The sequence below is a fragment of the Ictidomys tridecemlineatus genome, chromosome 4 (genome assembly GCF_052094955.1).
Source record: "Ictidomys tridecemlineatus isolate mIctTri1 chromosome 4, mIctTri1.hap1, whole genome shotgun sequence".
Lineage (NCBI taxonomy): Eukaryota > Metazoa > Chordata > Mammalia > Rodentia > Sciuridae > Ictidomys > Ictidomys tridecemlineatus.
In genome coordinates, this window is record NC_135480.1 from 90045105 (window position 1) to 90069222 (window position 24118).

Here is a 24118-nt window from a genome sequence, read left to right on the forward strand (position 1 = left end):
TTTCAGAAAAATAATGTGATAGGTAGATATATTAATCTATTTTTTAATAATTACATATAAAGTATAAGTAATTTGGTATAATATTCATGTGCAACAGATTAAAATATACTGGCTTTTTAAAAAAATCTATATTCATTACTTGTTTGATGATTTTAAAGGCCACATAAAACCAGCACCACCACCATCACCATGGCAACACCACCACCAAACTTTAATTTGAATAGTGTTTGAAATAAAAGCATGCAAAAGAAATAAAATCCACCTATGATCCCATATTCCCCAAATAACTACTAATGTATTTTTAGATATGCGTCTGATTTTACATGTAGAATTCTCTTAATTCACACCATCTTACACTTTCTTATTAAAATTATTTTTAAAATATTCTTCTAGAGTAAAGTAAACATATAGACATAATGTCCAGATATAAATGGTCCATATGGAGGTACACTGTTATTAACACATTATCTACAATCTCTATATTGGACTACAGTGTGCTTAGAAAATAATTTATACAAGACTGTAGGAACAGATTTCTGTGGGAAGGACCTTCTTGACAGAAAAGACATTACGGAAGGCCATAGGATAGTGTGACTAAATACATACAACTCAATCTTAGGTGCTAAAAAGGGAAGGAGAAAAAAGAATCAGAAAATAGGCGAGGGAACATTTAGGATAGGACTTAAACCCAACAACCAGGGATGCATATGATTAATAATAGACACTCAGGAATCGAGGAATGACTGTAGTGTAAAACAATTAAGATGATCACATAACTAGTGTATCTACCTTTATTTTCTTTCATTATATTTAATCTTTCCTAACAAAACAGAAATTTATATTTGTTAAACTAAAATAGGTAAATATTGTTCTAATGTTGTTACAATAGCATTGTGTCATTTGTGTTTCAAAGGTTACTAAAATTTCTTTAAAAATGTAAACGTATATATTTTTTCTTACCTTAAAGTTGTTTGAACTTCAGCTTAAGTCACAGCCAAGGCAAAGATAACTGGTAAAAACAGTTGGTTTTTCTCATAAAGATATATGAGAAATATAGTCTAAAGAACACAGGCTTTAAGTCAGAAAGACATTATTTTGAATCCCACTGTCCTGTTATTAGGTTTAAGACATGGAGCTTCTTTTAGTCTTTTTCTGCTGCTGCAATTAAAGGATCTGTCTGACCAGACAATTTGAGAGGAGGTAAAGTTTATTTGGGGGCTCAAGGTTTCCTCCAGGCTAGAGATGAGACTGAACATCAGGGCAGAAGAGCGTGGCAGAAAGAAGCAGCTCACATGATGATTAGATAGCAAAGAGAGAGAGAGGTCTCCACTTGCCAGATACAAATATATATCCCAAAGCCATGCCCCGCAATGAACCACTTCCTCCAACCACACCCCACTTGCCTTCAGTTACCAATGAGTAAATCTCATCAGGAATTTTAAGTTAAGTAAAATTTTAAGTCTATAACCCAATCATTTCTCCTCCAAACCTTCTTACATTATCTCACATGTGAGTTTTTCGGGGACATCTCACATCTAAACCATGACACAGCTGGATTTTTAGTCCTTCTAAACCCCAATTTTCTCATCTCTAAAAGAAAACTAATGCTACCTAAACCAAAGCACTGTTTTAATAAATAAAAATTACATTCTTACAGCAGTTGCTTCATATAAGACAATTATAGCCATCTGTTTTATTGTTCAAACTAAGATTAAACTTAAAAAGATTGAACATGTATTTTGTGACATTTATAATGTCATCAAGTCTCCATCTACTGTCTAACGTGAACCAAGTTAAGAAAAATGGTCTGTGACTTAATAGGAGATATTCTATTAACAAGCCAGGGGGAAGCTCTATTTTAGGAACTAGCACTGGGGTACAAGAAGATCCGTGTTAAATTTAACAAGCTCCCTTCCTGAAACGAGATCATGTTAGGGTTTTGTTTTTGGTGTTGTTTTTCTATTAACAAGGTTCCCACCATAATTTTCTGTATTCATGTTTATGCATGTTTATATACTTGTATTTATGTTTAGAATCCTTTTATAGGTAGGCATCAATGCCATGATGGATAAAACTCTTTTCTATTCATTCTCTCATGATATTGTGATCCATAGGAAATGTTTCAGGAATACACGGTGAAGTCATGAGTGAATGAGGGGAAGACTGCCAAGTTTTACTCAGTGACCCCTTTCAATTACAGTGACTCCAGAGAGGAATGAGGAACATAAAACAAGAAAAGTAATCTTTTGGTGTAATAAGGATTCTGGTGGTCCTGGAAGAGAGATAATTTATCAGCATTAAAGTCACGCACAATGTCAATCAGTTTCATGGAGAGACCATGTGAGGTAGATAGATGACAAAAGATTAATCAAGCAACTGCTATAGGGCAAGATTAGTGTGCTGATTTCAAGTAAGGTTGACAGATAGATAAAAAGGTAAAGCAATGCACTCTGTGAAGCACTAGGGTACTATTCCTATCATTGGAAAGTGACAACAGCAAATTATATGAAAATTAAAGTGTATCAACTCAAATGGAGGAAAAACAAAACCATATACACATTAAAAAAACCAGACCCTGCAAAGGGTGATTTAGCTAATAAATACATAAATTTATTAAATTGTTGATATCAGTCTGAATATTGCCTTGACTTTTTATAGAACAGAATATCATGAACAAGTTCATCTATTTGTATTAATGTCTATGAAATTCAATGTTTTGGGGGAAGGCAGAAAATTAACAATAATAGACATAGCTTTTTGGTCGTTATCAGTGACTGAAAACAAAAATATGGTATCAAAATTTCAATTTCTTTTGGAAAATTTTGGCTTAATATCATAATAAATATATTTTAATTTATTGTGGAACAGTTTTCTTATTATTGGAGAGTGAAATTGCAGATAAACTAGAAGCAAAACCAGAATGAATGTTGTAATACTGTACTATATAAAATGAATATATGTAGATGAATAGACTGAAAAATTATGTATGTATACATAGACTGATATATATTTACATACATACATATATGCATCTGTGTATCTTTCTCTATGTGTGTGTGTGTGTGTGTGTATGTGTGTGTGTGTGTGTGTGTGTGTGTGTGTGTGTGTGTGTATTACCTAGAATTGTCTTATGTGAGAAAATCTGAAAGGAATGGCAGCCTAGTACACTGAACAAACCCTTTGTTCAGACCTTTTATTTTGTAAAAGGAAACAGGTCCTTAGATAATAGTTCATACTGGATAATTCTGGAACATCATGTAGAAGCAACAAGCATGAAAATATTCAAAAGAGGAAAGGATTCTGACACATCAGTAGCTCCCAATGTCCAAATTTGGACCAGTATGAGCAACCACATACCCTTGAGATCATTCCGTAATGGTAAATAGAGGTATTTCTTTTTCCTTGTGTATAGGAAACTATACTAGGTGGAATCATCTAGGTAGAACATAGGTTAGTAAAATAGCCACCTACCAAAAGGTATGTAGGTTGTTTTATGTTTTGTTGTGATTTAACACTGCTGTAAAATTTATTTGTGTATAAATTTTTTGTAATGTTGTGTATGTATTTAGGAAAAAAACTAAAGGTATGATTTCAAGGTCAAAGAGCATATCTTTATGTTCTCAGTTTCATTCACATGGTCATTTCTCGCTGTGACTCTAAAGTTTCCAAATTTCTGTTTTATTATAACTCATTGGATCACTTTAACCACACTTATGTATAGATTTTAAGTCTAAAGTGAAAAATCTGATCATTTCACTTCTTTGCTTATAATCTTTTGTCCTCCCCCACCCCAGCATCCCTTCTATGACATGAAAACAGAACTGCTAAGACAGATGGTTCACAACCTTCCCTTGCTTTCTGGTCTTACTACCATACAACTTGAAATAACAGTGTCCAGAAAGATATTTCATGTTCTGCTCCTAATTTTTCTCTGATAGTCTTTACAAATGCATAAAAATTCAGTTTAAATTTTCTTTTCCTGTAAGTTCTTCCTGAATTCCCTCCAGGTCAGAGAAAATACTGTTTTGCTCACATGGCACACTGCACCTTCTTTTATTAAAACCTTGATCATGGTTTTTCTATCAGTCTTTAATAAGAATAACCTATTCTATATCAGAAGTGTGCAAAAGTTTGCATATATTCTGTTAGAACAGAAAAGTTAAGTAACATCCATGAGGGCTTGTCATTTAAGCCAGATATTGATAATTACCCTAAAAGCCTGAAGACTTTTGAGTAGATCAAATTATCTTTCTCAGTGTTGTGAATTCTTCCAATTTTCTTTTCAGCTCCCAGACCCTTCACTAAACCATAAGCTCATTGATTCAGTAGGATTTTTTTTTGACAATGATAGTGCAGTGTCTGAAATTACAAAATTTGACTTCCATTGCTAGCTTTTGGCTTTATCATTTATTAGCAAATAAGCATAAGGAAGAATTTTAACTTAGATGGGTTTTCTAATCAATACAATGATACCTAAAGTTCTCCACAAATAACGTGTAAGTGTACATGTGAGACTTGAGCACATGTACATTATGGAGCTTTCATAAATATGGAGAATCTTCTAAAAATGGCAGAGATTTTGTTTTGTTTACCTTTTTCTCTCTCAAGTACTTGGACAGTAAATACATGAGAGGTGCTTAATATATGATATAACTTACATGGCAGAGAAGGCGAGGTATTCATATTTATAAAGTAAAATAGAGGTAATAATTGATTGGCAAAAGGTAAATTTTAAAAAGACAGACTACTTTATTGGAAAAATAAAGTTGTGTCCTGTGTAGTCATATAAATATAGGTGTCTTCTCTACATCTGGATAAAAAATAAAGCATGTCCTGCATCAATAGCAAAGGTGTTATTAACATTTGAGGGCCTGGACCTTTTAATTTTGAGAATAATAAAAGTTAATAATTGCATTTGTGAATCAGGCAGAGCTTCACTAGTTACCCAAGCAGGTGATGAGTTGAACAGTTTATAGGGTTTTGAAATTTTAATTTAATTTAAATTCAACTTGAATTTTATGTGGCCTATTTTATTATCTTCTTATAAGAGGAAACAGAATGCTATTATTTGCAGCTTTGGTTTTCATACTGACAGAATGATAAGAAGGGAAACATTTCAAATCCCACTTGATGTGCAGGACTAAAACCTCATAAACTAAAATGAAAAATGTATGATTTGTGTATTCCAATTACTCACAATTAGGTTGTTTTTGTCAGAACAATCTGTGATGAAGTGTAACAGGAAAATGAATAAATGACACAAAAAGATGTTATTTTAAAAACAAAATCCAGAGTTTAGGAAATAGGAAAGCACTCTGGAGTTTTGGCAAGGATGTTTAAGCATCATCTACAAATTACAAATACAGATAATTGGTGACATTTAATAAAAGAAGGCATGGCCTGGAGTTGTGGTTCAGTGGTGAGCCCTTGCCTAGCACATGTGAGGCCCTGAGTTCCATCCTCAACTCCACATAACAAAAAGCAAATAAATGAAATAAAGTCATTATGTCCAACTACAAATAAAAATATTTAAAATAAATTAAAAGAAGGTATGCATATAGTGTCTCAGTGGATATGGTTGGAGGCTTTTCTTCTACATACTGATTTCAAATCTTTTGGGCAGATATCCCAAAGTGGGAATTCTGGATCATACTGCAATCCTACTTTTTGGTATATAGAGGACTCTCCATACAGTTTTCCATAATGGCTATACTGGCACATATTACCACCAATAGTGTAAAGGGTTCCCTTTTATCTATATTATTGTCAATAAAAAATCCCTGAGAGTAAATTTCAAATATTCTCAATGCAAATAGTGACGAGTATTTGAGGTGATGAATATGCTAATAATGTAGATTTAATTATTCTATATTGTATTCATAAATTATAACATTGCATTTATCAATTTAAAATTAAAAATAAAAAAGAAAGGAGGCTTGAAAGAATAAACAAATTTCATATTTCATAATGACTTGGGGAAGTTTGAAAGAATTCCACATTAACCATTCCATTTTCCTCTTTCCCAAACATTACATCAGACAAACATAGGCTCTGGCTATATTCTTTTGAAAAAAATCTGTACATTTAATGGCCGTCAGTTTTATGACATTAGGCATTATGGAACCTCAAAACATACAGAGGAAATAAGAAACTTGTTATTTGTTCCTACCATAGTTATCACAGGAACATAGTTACCTTCTCTGGGTGTGGCAGGGCTTCCACCCATGACAACCAGGTGATATGACAATCTTAAAGGTGACTCTGGGAGGAATGTAGACCTAGAAGTGTCTGGGATAATTCATTTTCATTTTCTTCCACACAGTTAAACAATTACTGACAACAATAAAGTATTTAAGAGTTCCTGGAGTGACAGGGAATAGAGTGTGCATTCTAGAGCCTCAGCCACAGAGAGGTGTGCATGAAAAACACTCCATTTTTTTCCAGGAGACATCTGTGCCTACCTCCCCAAGAACTGGCCTTGTCCATCAGCCTTGCAGGGCAGCAATCCTGCTCTTGAAGTGGGCCACGCATAGAGGGAAAGGTACCTCTTAAAGGAGCCCTGGAAAGAAAGGAGTAGAGTCTTTTTAATGGCTTCTTCCACTTTACACTTCACACAGTTCTTATTCATAGTTTTGCCTCACATCTTTCAAAGAACATGTTAGAAACCCAGTCCCGTTTTCTTTTCTCAGTCTTTCCCCTATCCTGTTCATTAACCTTAACTTTGCGCCTTCAATTAACCTTTTCCTTCCTTCTCGCTTTCCTAGGATATTTAAACTTCTCTGGATCTTCCCTCAAGCCTTACATCCTCCAATTCTTTCCTCCTTGGCCTCAATCTCTTAAACCTGCCCGAGGTTTGACCTCTGTCCCTTTTCTCTTCTCTTTCCCTGAGCCCCTTCACCTCATCCATTCCAGTCACTGGCTCTCCAGATTCCCGGGCTGTTTGCTGGTGAGAAATCTTTGCTGCAGAGAGGACCGGAGTCCCCCGCGCGCGCAGCCCAGTGGCAGAAGAGGGCTAGGCTGAGAGGGAAGGCGAGGACTGTAGAGGAGGGAGAGAGCCCGCCCTCCCCGCGAGCCTGCAGGATGCGGCAGGGGACCGGGGGCATGGGGAGGTACTAACCCCCCAGCCCCTGATCCGGGCTTACAGACCAGGTTCGCGGGTCAGTTTCCTGCCAAGTGAAGCAAAGAAGCAAAGGCGCCGAGGGAGAACTGGGGGTGCCCATCCCTAGAGTCAGTCCCTCGGCGAACGGGGGTAAAGGAGAGAAGAGAAAGGAGTCAGTGAGCGAAGAGGGGAAGGAAAAACCTGTCTCCAGACTGGCTCCGGAGCGTCGGAGAGACTGGGGCGCTCCGGTGAGCACCCACCTAGTGAAGCCAGCTGAGCGGTGGGCAAGGGGCGTGCAGAGCGAGTGCGCGCTGGGTGAGGGGACACCAGGAGGGCATTGAAGCCCGGGGCTGGTGCAGACTTGGGGGGATGTTGGCGGGTGAGAGCTGGGGAGCGCGTGCGGCGCCAGCGGCGCCAGTGTTTGTGTGTATGTGAGAAAGCAAGGGGCGAGCGCGAGTGCAAGTGAGGCAAAGATAGAGCGCATGTCTCATCCCTGCGAGCAGCCACTAGACGCTCCACCACCATCTTTTGCATGTGCAACATTTGCAGTCGGACAGAAAACCTCTCCCAGGGCTATGGAGACTGCGGGAAAAATCTGGCAGCTCGCGATGGATTGCTAAAGGGAAATAGTCGTAATCGTAAACCGCCCAAACCTTTCTTCTTTTCTTTCTTTTTTTTCTTTTTGGTTGTTTTTAATTTTAGCGCCATCGTCTTCAATGCCTCTCTGAACACCCTTTAGGAAGAGTGTGAGAGAAAGAGAGCGCGCGCCAGGGAGAGGAGAAAAGAAGATGAGGATTATTTGCAGACAGATTGTCTTGTTATTTTCTGGCTTTTGGGGACTCGCCATGGGAGCCTTTCCGAGCAGCGTGCAAATAGGTAAGCTCTGTTCCGGTGGGGTGTGCATGGAGCTGGTTGTAGCAGATACCCTCCGAAAGTGAGTTAAATGAGTTGCTGATAAGCAATTCGGGGAAACCTCCAGCAACTACCTTCCCTTCTGCTTTTCTCTTTTTTTTTTTCTCCTTTACAAAAAGACAGCCTCTTGGTGCAAGTACCTTTTGAATATGAACACCCATCTTTCCTCAGACCTTACCCTATTTCCACCTTGAGTTCAAGTCGTTAAATCGGATTGGAATAAGTTGGGGGAAAAAAAACCTTAGTGGGGGTTGATTATATTTTGTCTATCTCTTTTCATCCCTTTCTCTAAGAGCATGTAGAGAGGTCGAGTTTGTTTTATTATTATTATTTTCAGAATTACACTTCTTCCTCACATGCTGAACACCACAGAAAGACCAGGCAAAAAAAGCGTTTCCTTCGCACCCCCTGTCTTTTCTTGCTACCCTTTAGCAGATTCCAAAGTTAGATCCCTTTCCAGGAACCTTCTCTCCTTTTATGTTGTTTTTCCTCTTAAAGCTTTTGCTCTTATTCCTCTTCCGCCTCTCTATTTCCAGGGACCCCCACCCCACCCCTACATCCTTGGCTTTTCTTGCTATTCTCCTCTCCTGTCTTTTAATGGGACGCAGCTATTGAATTTCTTCCAGCTAAGCCCAGCCTCAACACTGCATCATTTCTCATGGACTGTGCACAAAACGGAGATTAGGCTGAGTCCACGAGCTGCAGAAAAACAAAGTTCATTTCCCCTTTCTGATTTCCCTCTATCCTACATGTCACCACAGCCCATCATTTCTCTATGATAATGTAAATCTCTTTTCCGTTCATCTGCATGTCTCTTAAGAGAGATGCCCTGTGCTGGCTGATGTAGCAGTGTGCTGGGAATCCTGGGGAGGGCAAGAGAGAGAAAGGAAAACACACTAAATGGTCTCAGAGGTCATTGTGAACATGACAAATTGGAACAAGAAAAAGCTGAGCTGTCCTAAAGACTAAAATACTAAGCATGCACTTTAGCGACAAAAGGCAGTCTCCCAAGATGTGGCAAAGATAGCTCCTTGATTGTATGTGCTTTCCAGTGGCAGATTTGACAGTGTTTGGGGTGGGTATTAACATTCACAAGAGAAAACAGTGAATGTGCTTTTCCTGCTGTTTTTAATAGGTGGTCTCTTCATCCGAAACACAGATCAGGAATACACCGCTTTTCGATTAGCAATTTTTCTTCATAACACCAGCCCCAATGCGTCGGAAGCTCCTTTTAATTTGGTACCTCATGTGGACAACATTGAGACAGCCAACAGTTTTGCTGTAACAAATGCCTGTAAGTAAAAGATAAGTTATGGATAAATTGGAAGATAATTTAAAGGAAGGAATGGACTCCCTTTCCTCTTTATCATTATTAATGTTTTATAGAAAAACTCAAGATTCCTACAGTTGCCTTGTCTCAGAGACAGAGTTAAAAACAAGATTTGGTCTTAGGGATATGCAGCTGGTCTGTCTCTTCCTTCCTTCTTTTCTTTATTTCTTATCTGGATATCCAAGGCAAATCCTCCTTTATGTGTTATTCTATAATCTAAATGTGAATTTAATGAAAACTGTACTCCATCTAGTTTTTTATTCATTTCCTTTGGTTTTTCTTATTTGCTTTTCACTTGAGTAAGCGTATGCTTTGCTTTTAAAGAAGACACATGCTCCTTTACACTGGTAAAGCGAATGGAAGGTTGCTAATAGTGAGAAAGAGTGGGGAGTGTGGTGTGGAGGATATATATTTGAGTCGGTTGGTTGACGCTGTCGATGATCTGGTGATGTCACTTGAGACTGCCCTGCTCTTATATTCTGGGTTGTAAATGTCTCTTACTATCACGTAATGCATATATTCTATGGATAACTCCATGAATCCTACCTTGAGGCCAAACCAAATTAGTCTCTGATCCACCTGAATACACAAATCAACCCAGCTGGATATATTATACCATACATTGAAACTAAATAGGTGATCTCACCTAATGCTACAAGGAAACAGTTTTACAGTGCTCACCCATCAAGATCCTATATGACTAAATATACAAAAATACCATAAATTATGCATTAATTTAAAATACTCAGAAATGTGATCAGTCGATAGCATTGTATTGCCTTCTCATTCTTGAAGGAAGTGCATATTTAAAATGTTTTCTCAGTTTTATGTTAATTTACCATTGCTTGAATTCTATATACTAAGATCATGATTATAGATTAATACATATAAGAATGGTTTCCATATAAAATTTTGCATACTTTCACAGCGGCCATAATGTTTAATCAGAATTCTAGAGCATTTTTATTATAGTAAGTTGGGACGTATATTAATTTAAAAAATCCTATTAGTACAAGAAAATATACTGAACAAAGAAACAAGTGAAATTGAAAACAACGAGTTTTTAAATGTTTAGAGGAAATCTATTTTATTAACTTATATATCTTAATTCACAATTGTTTTTCATTGGTTCATTTAACAAATATGAGCACTTTTCCTTGATTCTTAAAACTTATTTTTTAGAGTTTGAAGCATTTGACAGTTTTATAAAATACCATAATTATATTATTTTTCAGGAATGCTATAGTTCCTATGAGTACTACTTAACTTAAAAGTAATTTGTTTCATTTGGTGATAAAATTAATATTATAGCAAAAGGGAACTGTTTTTAAGCTCAAATGCATACAAATTAGAGCTAGTTTTATGAATAGTGAGTTTTATAGAGTTTTCAAGTTATTTGTTTTATATTCCAAGTGTTGAAAAGGGATGCTAACACTTCAACTAGTACTCAGCAAGTACTAGTTAACACTTGAAAATTATTTGTCTATTTAGATATTTTTCTCATGTCTCTCCTGAGATTCTGTCAATACATGTTACTAGTTTTAAAAATAATTCATATTCAAATATATGTGATGATACTTTGTCAGCAGTATATTCTTTTTTAAATATTATTATTAAATTTTGAATGATTTTCTTAAAAGTGGCAGATCATTTAGTTTCATTTTGTCTCATTTTTCACAAATTAAGATCTTCAATATACTGAAGTTCACACAATGACTTCCAGCTAGATAAACTATAAAGTGCTAATTCTTTCCTCCTCCATATTTGTTAACCTAATTTGTGACCATTTTAACTAGTTTTTTTAATGTAACAGAAATATATATGAAATAAGATATTATTGTTAAATGGCTTGTAAATATGAGAAACTGATAGGAAGTTGTATATAGAATTTAAAAAAGGAGGAAAATCATGAAATATAGAAAATGCTATTATTTAATATATTTGCACTGAGAAAATTAAAACAAGTAAACTTTAAATTTGTTTTGAATCCAAGTATAGCACAATGTCAGTGAACTCATTGATTTTGTGTAGGATTAACAAACATTTAAAAATGTAAATAATGGTAAGAAAGAAAACATCTTCTAGTGAAGAAAATGCTAATTATTTTAACAAATGAGTACACTATATGTCCTCAAAGCAAGTCTAAGCTGAATTTTGGGAAAATCAATGGAGAGTTTGGGTCAGGTGATTGGTGTTTGTTGAATACTTTAAAGCATACACACGCATGATTTTCCAGTCTAATTAAAGGTGAAACATAAGCAGTAAGTGTAAGATAACCTCATGGATCAAGCTCTCTGCCTTTGGATAAAAATAAGAGTGAAAATAAGTCTTGAAATTGATTATCATGAAGAATTAACATTGAACTTTTCTTCACTGTGATACAGACTAGATTTTCAGATTTGTCTTAGATTAAATATAAAGATAGAATAAGTGGCCTATTAGATTTATTTTCATGCTGACTTTCCTATAGTTGCGACTTGTAAAACTTAAAAGAGTGTAGTCTCCTTGTGAATAAGGGCCAGTATACAGGTTATCTTTAAACATTTTATAGAAAGTACACTAACTCAAGACAGATTGAAGAATAAAGTGTGTTGGTCACCTACTATACAAATATATTGTAATGCTGTTTTTTATACTCAAAGTTAAATTAGTGCTCTGCGAAAAGTGTAGGCAAAAAACTATTTTATATGTAGGGTTTATACAATCAGAAGTCCAAACCTGATTAACTCAAACTTACATTTCAGGTATAAATCCCAAATTGCTGGAGGAATAATTTTAGCTTACTGTTTTATTTCAGTTTCAGCGATATTTTTGTACAGTTAAAATATTGTTTTTCTTTCTTAGCTATTCCATTGTTGGAAAGTCACACTTTGCTGATTAAACTGAAATTATAAGACATGCATTTAATAAAAATTATGATCTATTTCAATAACAAAAATATAGGTATAATAAGTATTCTTTGTAATCAAATTTTAAAATGTAATTAGATGTATAGTTTTTTTGTGACTTATACAGAGTGACAAAAAGAATATTTTAAAAGTGAATTCAATATAGGAAATTTATTTTAATGAAAATATTGTACAATTGTACTTCAGATAGATATTAAAGTGACTATCTTTGCAGACAAACAATCCAGTTATAATAATGTCTTTTCCAAAAATGCTTGAGACAACCTAAAGTAGGCTAACTTAAAAAGTATTTTTCAGTAGTTAATGAATAGAGATATTTTGGTTTGAAGGATAATGTATGTTAAATTTGACCAAAAGTGATAACTAAAATATAAAATTATGTCTATCACCAAACTTTTTAAAAGACAAAAATACTTGAGACATTGCTATTATTTGTTTAATCTAGCTACATTAAAAATTTGACAAAAAATCAATTCTGTAATAAGGCAGTCTCTATAAAATGAAATCTATACATATTTTGTTTCTATATAATAATAATATATAAGTAATATTTTTAAATTTCAGGTGGGTAATTGGAAATATATAATAAATATATCAAGTACTTACATGTTGTCATCTTCATAAAAGAAAAAAAATATAGAATAGTTTCAACTTTTTAAACCTTAACAGAAAGGAACAATATTTTTTTCTCTGATTTTTTTTAATGATGTGTTTATTTTATACTCCTTTTCTGTCAAAATCTTTGTTTTCAACTGTTTAATAGATTGAGAGGTTGCAACAATCACAAATCCACTAGGTATTATTATATTCTAGAAATGATGAAAAAGTCTTATTTTTACAGTTAGGTATTAGTTCTCTTTTTTCTGACCAATTTACTTGTCTAAATAATCCAGAAGAGTGATATTTTTCAAAATAGCCTGGTATGTAAAATACAGTTGTTAATTTAGGAAAATGTGACACTATACCAAATTGATTTTGCAGGATTTTCCACTTATTTGGTAGGTATGTAATAAAAACTCACTGAACTTAAGTGTATTAAGCAATATAATATTTGGGGTTTAATTCAAATCTTAATATTGTTGTATGTTCTCCTCCCAGAAACAGGATGTCCAAAACAAGCACGCTAACAGTTTACACTATGTTACCATAATACATGCTAAAGATAAAATTCTGTTTCTGCAAAATTGATAGTAAAGATGTTAGAATTAAATATACTGTTTTGCTTATTTTTAGGGAAATAATACTGTGACTCTACTGTGACTCTTATTAGGTTTCCTTAATTTGAATTGAGAGCAACATCCTATGTTGATTTGAAACTGTTCTTTAGTTTTATAATTTTTATCCATTATCCATAATTTTCCATCCTGAAATTAATGACAAGATGAGTCATATTTCTATGGTTTGTCTCTTTCTTAAATGATAAGACAATGTATAATTTTCATTGATGTATTTCTGAGTTGTCATAAGATTAATCTTTCCTAAAACTTCAGAAAAAAATACCTGTTGTTTTCAGTCTGGATTCTTTCCAGGTTTATTCATTTCCCAAAGAGAAAAAGAATTTACTCCCTGGCATTAGAAAATCAATCAACCTATCTATCTATCTACCCGTATAATTTGAAGAGTAGTATTATTATTGTTCTGAATTTTAAAATGAAGAATACATATAACACACTTCATAACCTCACACAACTCAGACTGTCTTCATGTACATGATTTTATTTGACCCTTAGTGAATCTCACAGTGAGAAAATCTGGGAAGACAGGCATTGTTTTGTTGTTTGGCATGTTTTGTCTCAAGGAAGTTATTAATTTGCCAAAGCCTATGTAATAATAGTGCAAAGCCAAAGTTCAAACCTGATCTTCTTACTTCCATCCTAGTATCCTATGGAGAGGCCATACTGGTGTAAGAAATATAAACCTGCATTGAGATTGCATGAGTTAAGGAAGAAAAAAAAAGAATTTTCATTTATCTTTTCTCTAATTTAATTGCAACATTTTAAAGAAAATAGGGCAAGACAGGAGATTTACTCATTTAATCACATGATAGTGAATGATATAGCGAAGGCTGAAGTCATATTACACAATGAAGCCATCCGTTCATTCTTTAGATAATGCATACAACTATATTCATTAAACATTTATCAAAAACAATTCTGTTCAAGCTACTATACTAGAAACTGAGAATACAAAACTTATAAAAGTAGTTGCTGCCCTCAATGAGCTCATAACTCAGTGGGAAAGGTAAACAAACCAGTTGTTACTGATTACAGTACAGTAAGATAAAATGCTCTGAAAGAAAAACAGAGTACTATGACAGAGAGGAACAGTGGGAGGATTATTACAACAGACTTGACCTGGCACCAGACAGGATGATGCTGTCTGATCTGGGTGTTAAGGCTCTAGTTGAGTTATTGAAGAAGAGGGAGGAAGGAAGTCATGCCTGGCCAAAGGAATGGTATATGAAAAGGCAATAGGAGCCACGTGGGTGTTGAACTACTGAATATCATTTAAACTGGGTGTAGTATTGAGTATGAGGAGGAGAGTTGTGCTAAGGGATGCAGATTTGTAAAGCTACAGAGGATCTATAGCTGTGGCAAGGAGATTCTTTGGAATAAAAAAGGGACTCATAAATTATTTGAACAGATAATGACATGATCAGATTTATATTTTGCAAAGAACAAGCTGGATGCAAGAGACAGAATAAATTGGAAGAGGACAAAACAGAAAGAAAAAGCCCTGTTAGTTGTGTGTCGAAATAATACAATTTAAAATGATGGATGCTTGGATAAAAGTAGAAGCACCGAGAAGAGAGAAAAGCTCATAGATCCAGGAATACAGAACTTTTGACAGAACTTAGTGATTGATTGGATGTCTCTGTGGAAAAGTGGCAAAGAAATGAGGTAAGAATAAATGATGGTTTCTCAGACTTCTGGCCTAGGTGAATATGCTTAACTAGTGGTACTAATCACAGAAAGGGATATCCAGGAGAAGAAGCCGATTTGAGTGTGGAAGATGAGTTTCACGTGACCACACTGGTTTTGCAGTGTTAAAAAGATATTTAGAGGGTGATATTCAGTAGAGATGTGGGCATGAATGTCTGGAGCTCAGGGTTTAGTCTGAACTGAGGGCAGAGGATGGGCAATGGCTAGAGACACGAGAATGAATGAGATCATCCAGACTGAGCAGCAGCAATGAAAGACTGTGGAGGACCAAATGCCAAGAAGTACCAATGGCTAAGGGGCTGAGAGAGGAAAGGGTAAAACAAAAGCGACTGAAGGAAAATAGGTCAGAGTTCAGAGGAAAATGAGGCAAGAGTGATTATACAACAGCCCAGAAGGGGGCAGAATTTTAAGTAAATAGTGATCAACCATGTCAGAAGCTTCAGAGTTCAAATAATGAATTGCAAAGAAATGTGAAGTATCTTGAACATAAATTTTTGTTTTCTCTTTATAGTTTTCTTTTGTATTTTGGCCAGGAAAAAAGAGTTGTCTTTATTAAGACCATGTAGATTCAATTTATATATAATCCTTTGTATATATATATTGGTCCAGAATACTTTCATCTATTATTTACAGGTAGGGTGGGGTAGTCTTCTCCAGACCTTTGAGCCTGATATGTTTAAATTTGCAATCTGAGAGTAGTTATTTAACATTCTGAGCTTTTTTTTCTTTATTTCAACACAGGAAAACCACACCTACCACATATAAATTGTATGAATAGTAAAAAAGTATGTGAGTAATATTCTACAAACAGAACTCAATTAATTTATTTCTGTTTCATATAGAGTATACTTTTTCCTGAGCAAACTTAAGATTTCAAATTACTTATATTATCTACAGATCTATAGTAACAGAAACAGCATGGTATTAACACTAAAACAGGCATGAAGACCAGCAAAATAGAACAGAAGACAGAGAGACAAACCCACATAAATACAGTTATCTCATACTTGACAAAAGTGCCAAAAACATACATTGGAGAAAAGGTAGTCTCTTCAACAAATGGTGCAGGGAAAACCAGAAATCTATACGTAGTAGAATTAAATTTAATCCCTCTCTCTCTCACCCTGCACAAAAAATCAACTCAAAGTGGATCAGAGATCTAGGAATTAGACCAGAAACCCTGCACATACTAGAAAAAACAAATGTAGGCCCAACATTCCTACATGTCAGCTCAGGAACTGACTTCTTAATAAGACTCTTAAAGCACAAGAGTAAAATTAAAAATCAATAAATGAGATATTTTCTATTATATTTTGACAAGGCAATTTATGTTTTGAATGAGTATGGTTGATGTTTCATAGAAACTTTTCTGACCTCTCAGTTAACTGTTCATTTCAGTTGACTTAAGTCTGGAGCTGTATTTGTCCAAAGTATTTTGAAGTCTATGATAAGGTAAATTTATCTGGGATCTGTGAACAGTTCATAGAGGATTATTTCACTGGTAGATCCAGGGAGGAAGATGAAGTCTTCTAATTTTAGGCACAGTTGTGTGAGCTTGTGTGTAGTGTGTGTTGTATTCATATGTATTTACAGAGAGAGAATTTAAACTCCTGAACAGCTTCTTGATGAGCTCCAGTCACAGAAAGGGCCCAGGACTACAGTCCTACAAGAGCCACACTTAAGTTAGATTAACAGCTCTTCATTCCCTTTGTCACTTGAGAAACAAAATGGATTTTATTCTTAAAATCAACTAGGAATTTTTCCAGAAAATCTGTCCCTACTTGTCATCTTGTGATTTTTATTCCTTCCCTTTCTATCAAAAGTACTACATTTCTACCTCAGCTCCTTCTATTTTTATCCCTATTTACCTTTGTCACCATCACCACTCTGGGAACACTGTGTTCTTGAAGGTCATGAATGCTTTACAAATTAGTAAATCCAATTGTTGTCTTTTAGTCCTCAATGCCTTAGAATATTTGCAGGATTTGCTGATGGCACCTTGTTCTTTGAAACTTTTGATTCTTTTATGCATTTGTAATACAGCACAAAAATTTCAGAGTTCTAAATAGCAACACTCCCATTATTGTATATTGCCAAATTCATGTCATAAATACCACCATGTGTAAAAAATGACTAAATGACACTCAACTGTTATACAGTGTTGGATGCTTCATTAGTTGTCCAGCCTATTGGCCAGCTAATTTTTTTATAGGAACAATATTTGATTTCAGAATAATTATAGATTTCACAACTATTTTCCTGAGCGAAATATTCTAAGATGTGCTCAGCTGTCAGTTTTTTTTTTTAACATGTTTTTGGATTCCACATGAACATGCAGTTGATAATTAAAAAATATTAGTATAAGTCAAAATTTTTCGAGTCTTTATTTCCAACTTAATAAAAATGCTATATTGTGAATGCAATTTTCAATGTAATATTATAAATAAAAGGCGAAAAATATTCAAGATTTATAGCATCATTCAATAATCTGTTTCTCCAGATAGAGCAAAATTTATGCCAGAAGCTGTAATCATTGTTTGCTTCCTTTTATTATATACTTATTCCATAATGTATTCTTCATCAGTAACTTTAACATTTTTATACTTTGTGCTCTTCCCATTTTTCATATTAAAGCTAACAAATACTTCAGGAAATTTTAAATAATTCACACATCATAAAAAGTGAGAATATTTTTAATCTTACTACTTGGAGACAATCAGAGCAAACAGTTTGTTGTAGATCTTTCTGGATTTCTGTTTTGGTTTTCTATAAAGAAAGATAAGAGTAGTATAAAACCACCTGTCATGGTGGCACATGCAGCTTGGGAGGCTGAGACAGGAGGATCTCGAATTCAAAGCCAGCCTCAGCAAAGGAGAGATGCTAAGCAACTCAGTGAGACCCTGCCTCTAAATAAAATACAAAATAGGGCTGGGGGTGTGGCTTAGTGGTTGAGTGCCCCTGAGTTTAATCCCCAGTACCAAAAAAAAAAAAAAAAGAGTACTATAAAACTAGGTGAATGAGGGCACACTTATAATCCCAACTCCCAGAAACTCTGGAGGTGGAGACAGGAGGATCTCAAAATCCAGGCCAACTTGGACAACTTAGAGAGGCACTTTTTCAAAATGATAAATAAAAAGATCTGGGGTTATAACTCAGTGGTAGAGTGCCTCGGGGATCAATCCAGTAACACACACACACACACACACACACACACACACACACACACACACACACAGGAATAGCAGTATAAATATAAACTGTTTTACATATTTAGAAATGTAAGTATTTGGTACAAAATTATCATTTTATACCTATATTTACAATGCTGTATTTCACTTAATCATAAAATTATTTCGGTTTATAAGAACTATCTCATTTTCTTTTATGGTTACATAAGTTGCAATTGTGAGAAATTCATATGATTAATGTACTTTATCTATCTTCTATCAACATTTAGATTGTTTCTACATTTTTTATATTATAAACAGAACAGCAATAAAACTCTTTGTGAACCTGTGTGAATATTTCTTTAGCATCAACTGCTGAAGGTGAAATGACTATCTCAAATTTCAATTTTTGCTTTTAATAAATAATATAGTCTCCTTTAAAAATGCTATTCAAATTTACAACCACCAGTATGTGGGAATAATTGTTTTTCTATGACCTGCCAACACTAGCCATTATCAGTCTCTTGAATTTTCACTTGTCCTGATGGGTGAAAATGACATCTAATTGCTGCTTTAATTAGCATAGTTTTGATTAATAGTGAGGCTGAGAAAATTTTCCTGTTCATAAGACTTGTGTACCTCCTTGTCTGTGAACTGTCTGTTCTTCCTTTGCCATTGAAAGTTTCTTCATTTGTGAGAGTGTTGCACATACTCCAGAAATTAACTCTTTGCCATGTGTTCTTCTACTTTTCCTTTGGCTTCCATTTCTGATATATTTTTTATATAGACAATTTACACTTGTATTTAATCAAATATGTGGATCTTTCTCCTTGAAACCTCTGGGTTTTGTGTTAAGATTATATAAACGCATTCTATTCTTAAAGCTATCAATAGATTATCCTACATTTTGTGGTAAATTTATGATTTTACATTTTATATTTCTAATATTAACTTTTCCAGAATATATTGTCTTATGTATGTTAGAAATAAATCTTCATTTTTTTCTTCACTGTTTATTTATCTTTTCCAATGGCTTTGAACTGCTATATTTCTGCACAACTGGTGCCCTTTTTTTTGACCAAATTTGAGCTTGTACAAAAATTCTCAATTTTATCTCTTTGAAAGTTCTGCTATCTGCTGTTCTTTACGTACCCACCATTTCCTGACAGTTCTATTGCTGGTTTTGATACTTTTATTGTTGTTTATTACTCCTAATATTTCCTAGTTTTTCTTCTCTCTCTCTTTTTTTTTTTGATTATCACTCACCATCTGACTAAGTCCTTTTGCTTCTATATCCGAAATATACCACAAATATTTTCACTTTCTGTACAAATTTCTAATCCTACCATTCCTGTACAAGTCAATGGCACTACTTCAGTGGTTTCACCTCGTTCTATACTTTGCCTTTCTCCGGCTACTTTATATATTTGAGCCAGGATTGCCTCCTGAATTTAAAAGTCAGAGATGGTCTCTTCCTGACATAAAACCTTCCTATTGCTTTTCATTCCTTAATGTGAAATCCCAGCTTTTCTATGTCCTGCATTATTTGACTCTTACCTTGTTCTTACCATGGTGGAGTCTACTCTGGTCTTCTTTTCTTCATGCCTTTCCTCATTCACTTTTACTAACTCCTCTGATCCAATTACTTACTTCCATCAATTTTTCTGAATCTTCAGGCTAAGGTCAAATATCAGCACCTAAGAAAAACCTTCCTGGCTCACCTTTCCAGCATAAATCCTCCCATAACAAAACCCCATGTATGCTATTTGAGACTACAATCAAATGATTAACTTTACTTTTCTTGCAATCTATAATTATTATTTTTATCTTTTAACCTATATATCATTTATATTTTCCACTGGAATAAGTGCTTCCAGAATAAAGGGCTTTGTTTGATTTGTTAAATGGTATGTCCTTGTATTGTCACTCAATGCCTGATACAAAGCAGGAATCAGCAAATATCAATGCATGCATGAATGAGAAACATGTAATCAGTTTTCTCTTTATTTGTTTTGGGACAGCCTTCAGATATCTAACACTTTTCATGTGTACTCTTAGAGATATCAAGCAAAGGATAGAAAGAAGATGAGGAATCACATCCAAAAGAAATGTAACATACTTTATCTTAAGCATTTTTTTTTCTCACTTGTGTCTGTCAGATTCTATTTGTAAGATAAATAAGTAAGAAAGAAGTTGGGACCATTAATGAAGATTGATGTACATGGTGCTAGCCAATTGGCTCTTAGATAAATTTTAAGTCTGGTAGAGGAGTGTTCTATGTGCTTATAACATTTGATGTCTGCTAACAAAAGAACTTGAGAATACCAATAGCAAATACTTTGAAAGTAGGAGAGAGCCCAGTTGGGAAGCCAGGTGAAGTGGTGAACACACTCAGGAGTCCCATCTCACACATTGACTGCTTCCTTAGCACTTAAAGTTCATGGAACTTGAAGACATTTGTACAAAGGGGTTGGGAGTCAAATACATAATGTCATTCCCAATAGTTCAGGATTTTTTTCATTGTACGTTCTCTCACACATTTCATTATTGATTAGCTTTCATGGCCCCTTATCCTTCTCCTGTTTGAAATTAACTTATCTTTTAGATAATTACTTAATGTTTAACCATGTAGACAGTCTACCTGGGCAAATTTGAAAGACATTTTAGATTTTTTTTTTGCTCCAAAGAATTAGAATCAAGGGAAAGTGATTATTTTTTTTCTCTGAAAACGTTTGCATGCATCCTCCTTTCTAATATAATAAAACATTTTTTATTACTCTTACATCCAGGAAGCTCAATACCATATTTATAATTTAGTAACAACATTATTAATCACTTTAAATATTTTCTTTGTTTTTATATAATTGACTTTTCTAATTTTAAATATGACATAAATACCATCTATTAATATGCATATTGTAGCTTATAAGCAAATCATTTTCAGAAAATAACACATACGTATTATGGTTATAAGTAAAATATTCTAAATGGATCCCATTCATTATAGATCTTGGTCAGATTTTACTTGAATGGTCAAATTTTCTGTTTAGTAATATCTGTATCCTGTATACTCCTTAGAAAATGGATGGTGGGTAAACATATAGATAATCTGTCTACTCCATTAGGCTGTGAGTTTCTTGACTGAAAGGATGATACCTTGTTAGTATTTTCACCATGAGGGTCTGCCAATGTGTTGGGAGCATAAATGCTCCATACTCAATAATTGTTTGCTGAAAAATTGTTGGAGAAAGGAAAGAAAAGAGACAACTTATTTCTTGATTGGAAGTTGGTAGCAGCTCATTCTTAACCTGAATTTAATAGCACAAAAATAAAACTAGTTTATTTTCTATGTGACTCACACCCTCCACATTTTAAAAAGCAAATATTACATGCCCCCTCACTACTTTCCTAAACTTAATAGATTTCTATAAAACATAGTTTCTAAAATCATTTTCATTTAAAATTCTAGGTATCCTCTAGATTTGCCATAATTTCCCTCAATTATAATGACCTAGATTACCCCCATATTCCTGTTATACCTGTCCAGGGTTGCTCAAACTCATGGATATTATCTGATATGAAGTGTCCAGCTGAGAGTATGAATTTCAGTTATTTAGGTATCACACACATAAGGTTGGCACTCTGTTGGTTCATGTTAATATTGTGGTCATTAAAACTTCACTTTCTGTTCTTTTTCACACATGGATCACTACAAACTACCCTTCCCATGGGGCTTTTTAAAATATATACAATGAAAGACTTTATATATACATTCTTAATTTCCACCTTGCTTGGAAACATTAAGACCACCCTCAATGTTAATTGAATTAGCTATAAACTATTTAAAATTCTATGTGACTCTTTATTATTATCTATATTGCTGATTAAAATTCAAATAGGTTGGAATATAGGATAGATATTAGATGACACTAGCATTTGAATCAATACTTTTAGATATATTTTGGCAGTTAAATGTGAATTTGCCTAAGAATAGTTAATTTGATCAAATGTCTTCGTATTACACATAAAGATTACTATTTCACTGCATTTGTACTTTTTAAACATTGAAACAAATGAATACAGAAAATCTTGAAAAAATGTCTCCTTCAACCCTATATGATAAAGAATGACTCACATATTCTCTCTCTTTCTTACACACCACACACACACACACACACACACACACACACACACACACACACACACCTTTTAGATTGGAAAGAATGTACAAATGATATAAAACAGATACTTTATACTAGAATAAATAAATAAATCTTACAAATAAACTTCAATAATGAGAAAAAACGAAAATGAGAGATACAGTTCTATATAATCAATAAGCTGAAGATAGTAACATGGAAAGCATTTTAAACTCAAGCTAGCTAAGGCATTTAAAATTTTTGAAAATCAGTTTGCCACACACAGAAGCCATCAAAATTTTGAATTATTTGATACCATGAACATGGAAAAATTTCTAAGCATAAAATTCTTCATGAAAGCATTACTTAGTAATCTTTGGTTGGGAGATGATTATATTAATTAAGACCCAACCAGACCATTGAGGAAGACTATCCATTGTAAAAGCTCTCCAACTGACTTGGGTCAACTGTTCTGATTTCAATAATTCTTTCTATGTAGGCAGAGACTCTTTGAGTGTGCTTCTTTTTATTATTTTATCTTGGTTTTGCTTTTCTTTCTTTTTCTTTTGTTTTTCACCCCTTAAAGAAGTACCAGTGTCGTAGTAGGGGAAGAAAATGTTCTTGTCAAATGCCAAAAAGGATGTCCTCAAAGTAGCATAATGATTTCTGGAGTTTTTAGGTCTAGTTAAGTGATTTCTAAGTATCAATTATTTGGAGGAACACAGTTCTTCCTCACCTGTCCTGGTTAGTGTCCAGATAAAAGCAGGCACTTTGTCCTGGAGGAAGTGGAACGCCAGACCTTGCACAGATGTTTGGCAATCTAGTCAACTAATGATATGAAAAATCACTTTTGTTGATTTTTGTCCCGATATGTTCTTTGTTTCTTTATCCTGACTTCTCATTTTCCCAAACTCATAATGTATTGAGAAGATTCAGAAATTACGTGACTCTACTTGGGCCTTGAAAGATGGATGAAATTTGCCCATGTTGCGAAGAGAAATACAAGTATTCCAGGCAGAAAAAGAGCATAATAGCAAAAAAAAAAAAAAAAAAAAAAAAAGTGTAAATGTGTTTGGATGCCTCTGGGTAGCAGTATGTGTCTGGAGAGCATAGTAGGGTGGCAAGGTTTGGCAGGAGGTGCAGAGAGGAAGGGTAGGAGGGGCATATAGCAATGAGAAGTGGTAGAGAGCCTGGTTAACTGCTCTGTAGGCCAGGGTGAGGGTGCTGTCCTTTATTCTGAGGGGGAAGACAGTAAGAATTACTCTAAGCAGTTTATAACATAATTATATTTGTGTTTTAGAAAGACTTCCAGCAGCACTGTTCATCATTCATGTATATAGCAAAGCATGGCTCCTTTCTCATACCAAATCCTACACTAAGAAACTGTTTGCTAGACAAGAAACGCAATTGTGTTACTTCAGCTGCTGCTTGTAAAGCCCATTATTGTATGTGTTCTGCTCACTATTTTTCAGTAAGAACTGTTATATTCAGTAACAAATACTTAGCTTATAATCTCAAACATGTATCTTCAGAATTGCAGACCAGATCTTTTAAAGATTATAAACTGTAAAAGAGCTGGCACTGCTGTGATGAAATAAAAACAACAACAACAAAAAGGTG

General features: G+C 34.3%; 1 protein-coding gene and 1 long non-coding RNA gene across 15 annotated transcripts in view; one reads left to right on the plus strand and one right to left on the minus strand.

Annotated features, from left to right (window-relative positions):
- The window catches only part of LOC110598531 (uncharacterized), a 116774-nt gene extending 109194 nt beyond the window's left edge, over positions 1–7580 (minus strand). The window contains exons 1-2 of one of the 2 annotated variants that reach the window (XR_002484374.3): positions 7360–7580; positions 6462–6559 (exon numbers count right to left, since the gene is read on the minus strand). This is a non-coding gene — a long non-coding RNA (uncharacterized LOC110598531). Of the gene's footprint in view, positions 1–6461; positions 6560–6898; positions 7092–7359 lie in introns of those variants that run through there. The other variant, XR_013437867.1, reaches the window with a different exon arrangement.
- Gria4 (glutamate ionotropic receptor AMPA type subunit 4) overlaps positions 7206–24118 on the plus strand; it is a 334749-nt gene continuing 317836 nt past the window's right edge. For all 13 annotated transcript variants that reach the window (XR_005733723.2, XM_005329082.4, XM_005329081.4 and 10 more), the window contains exons 1-3: positions 7206–7347; positions 7802–7975; positions 9147–9305. Coding sequence is in view for 12 of the 13 variants with exons in the window: in XM_005329082.4 (XP_005329139.1) it covers positions 7888–7975; positions 9147–9305 (247 nt within the window). In the remaining variant the exon portion in view is untranslated. The remainder of the gene's footprint in view (positions 7348–7801; positions 7976–9146; positions 9306–24118) is intronic.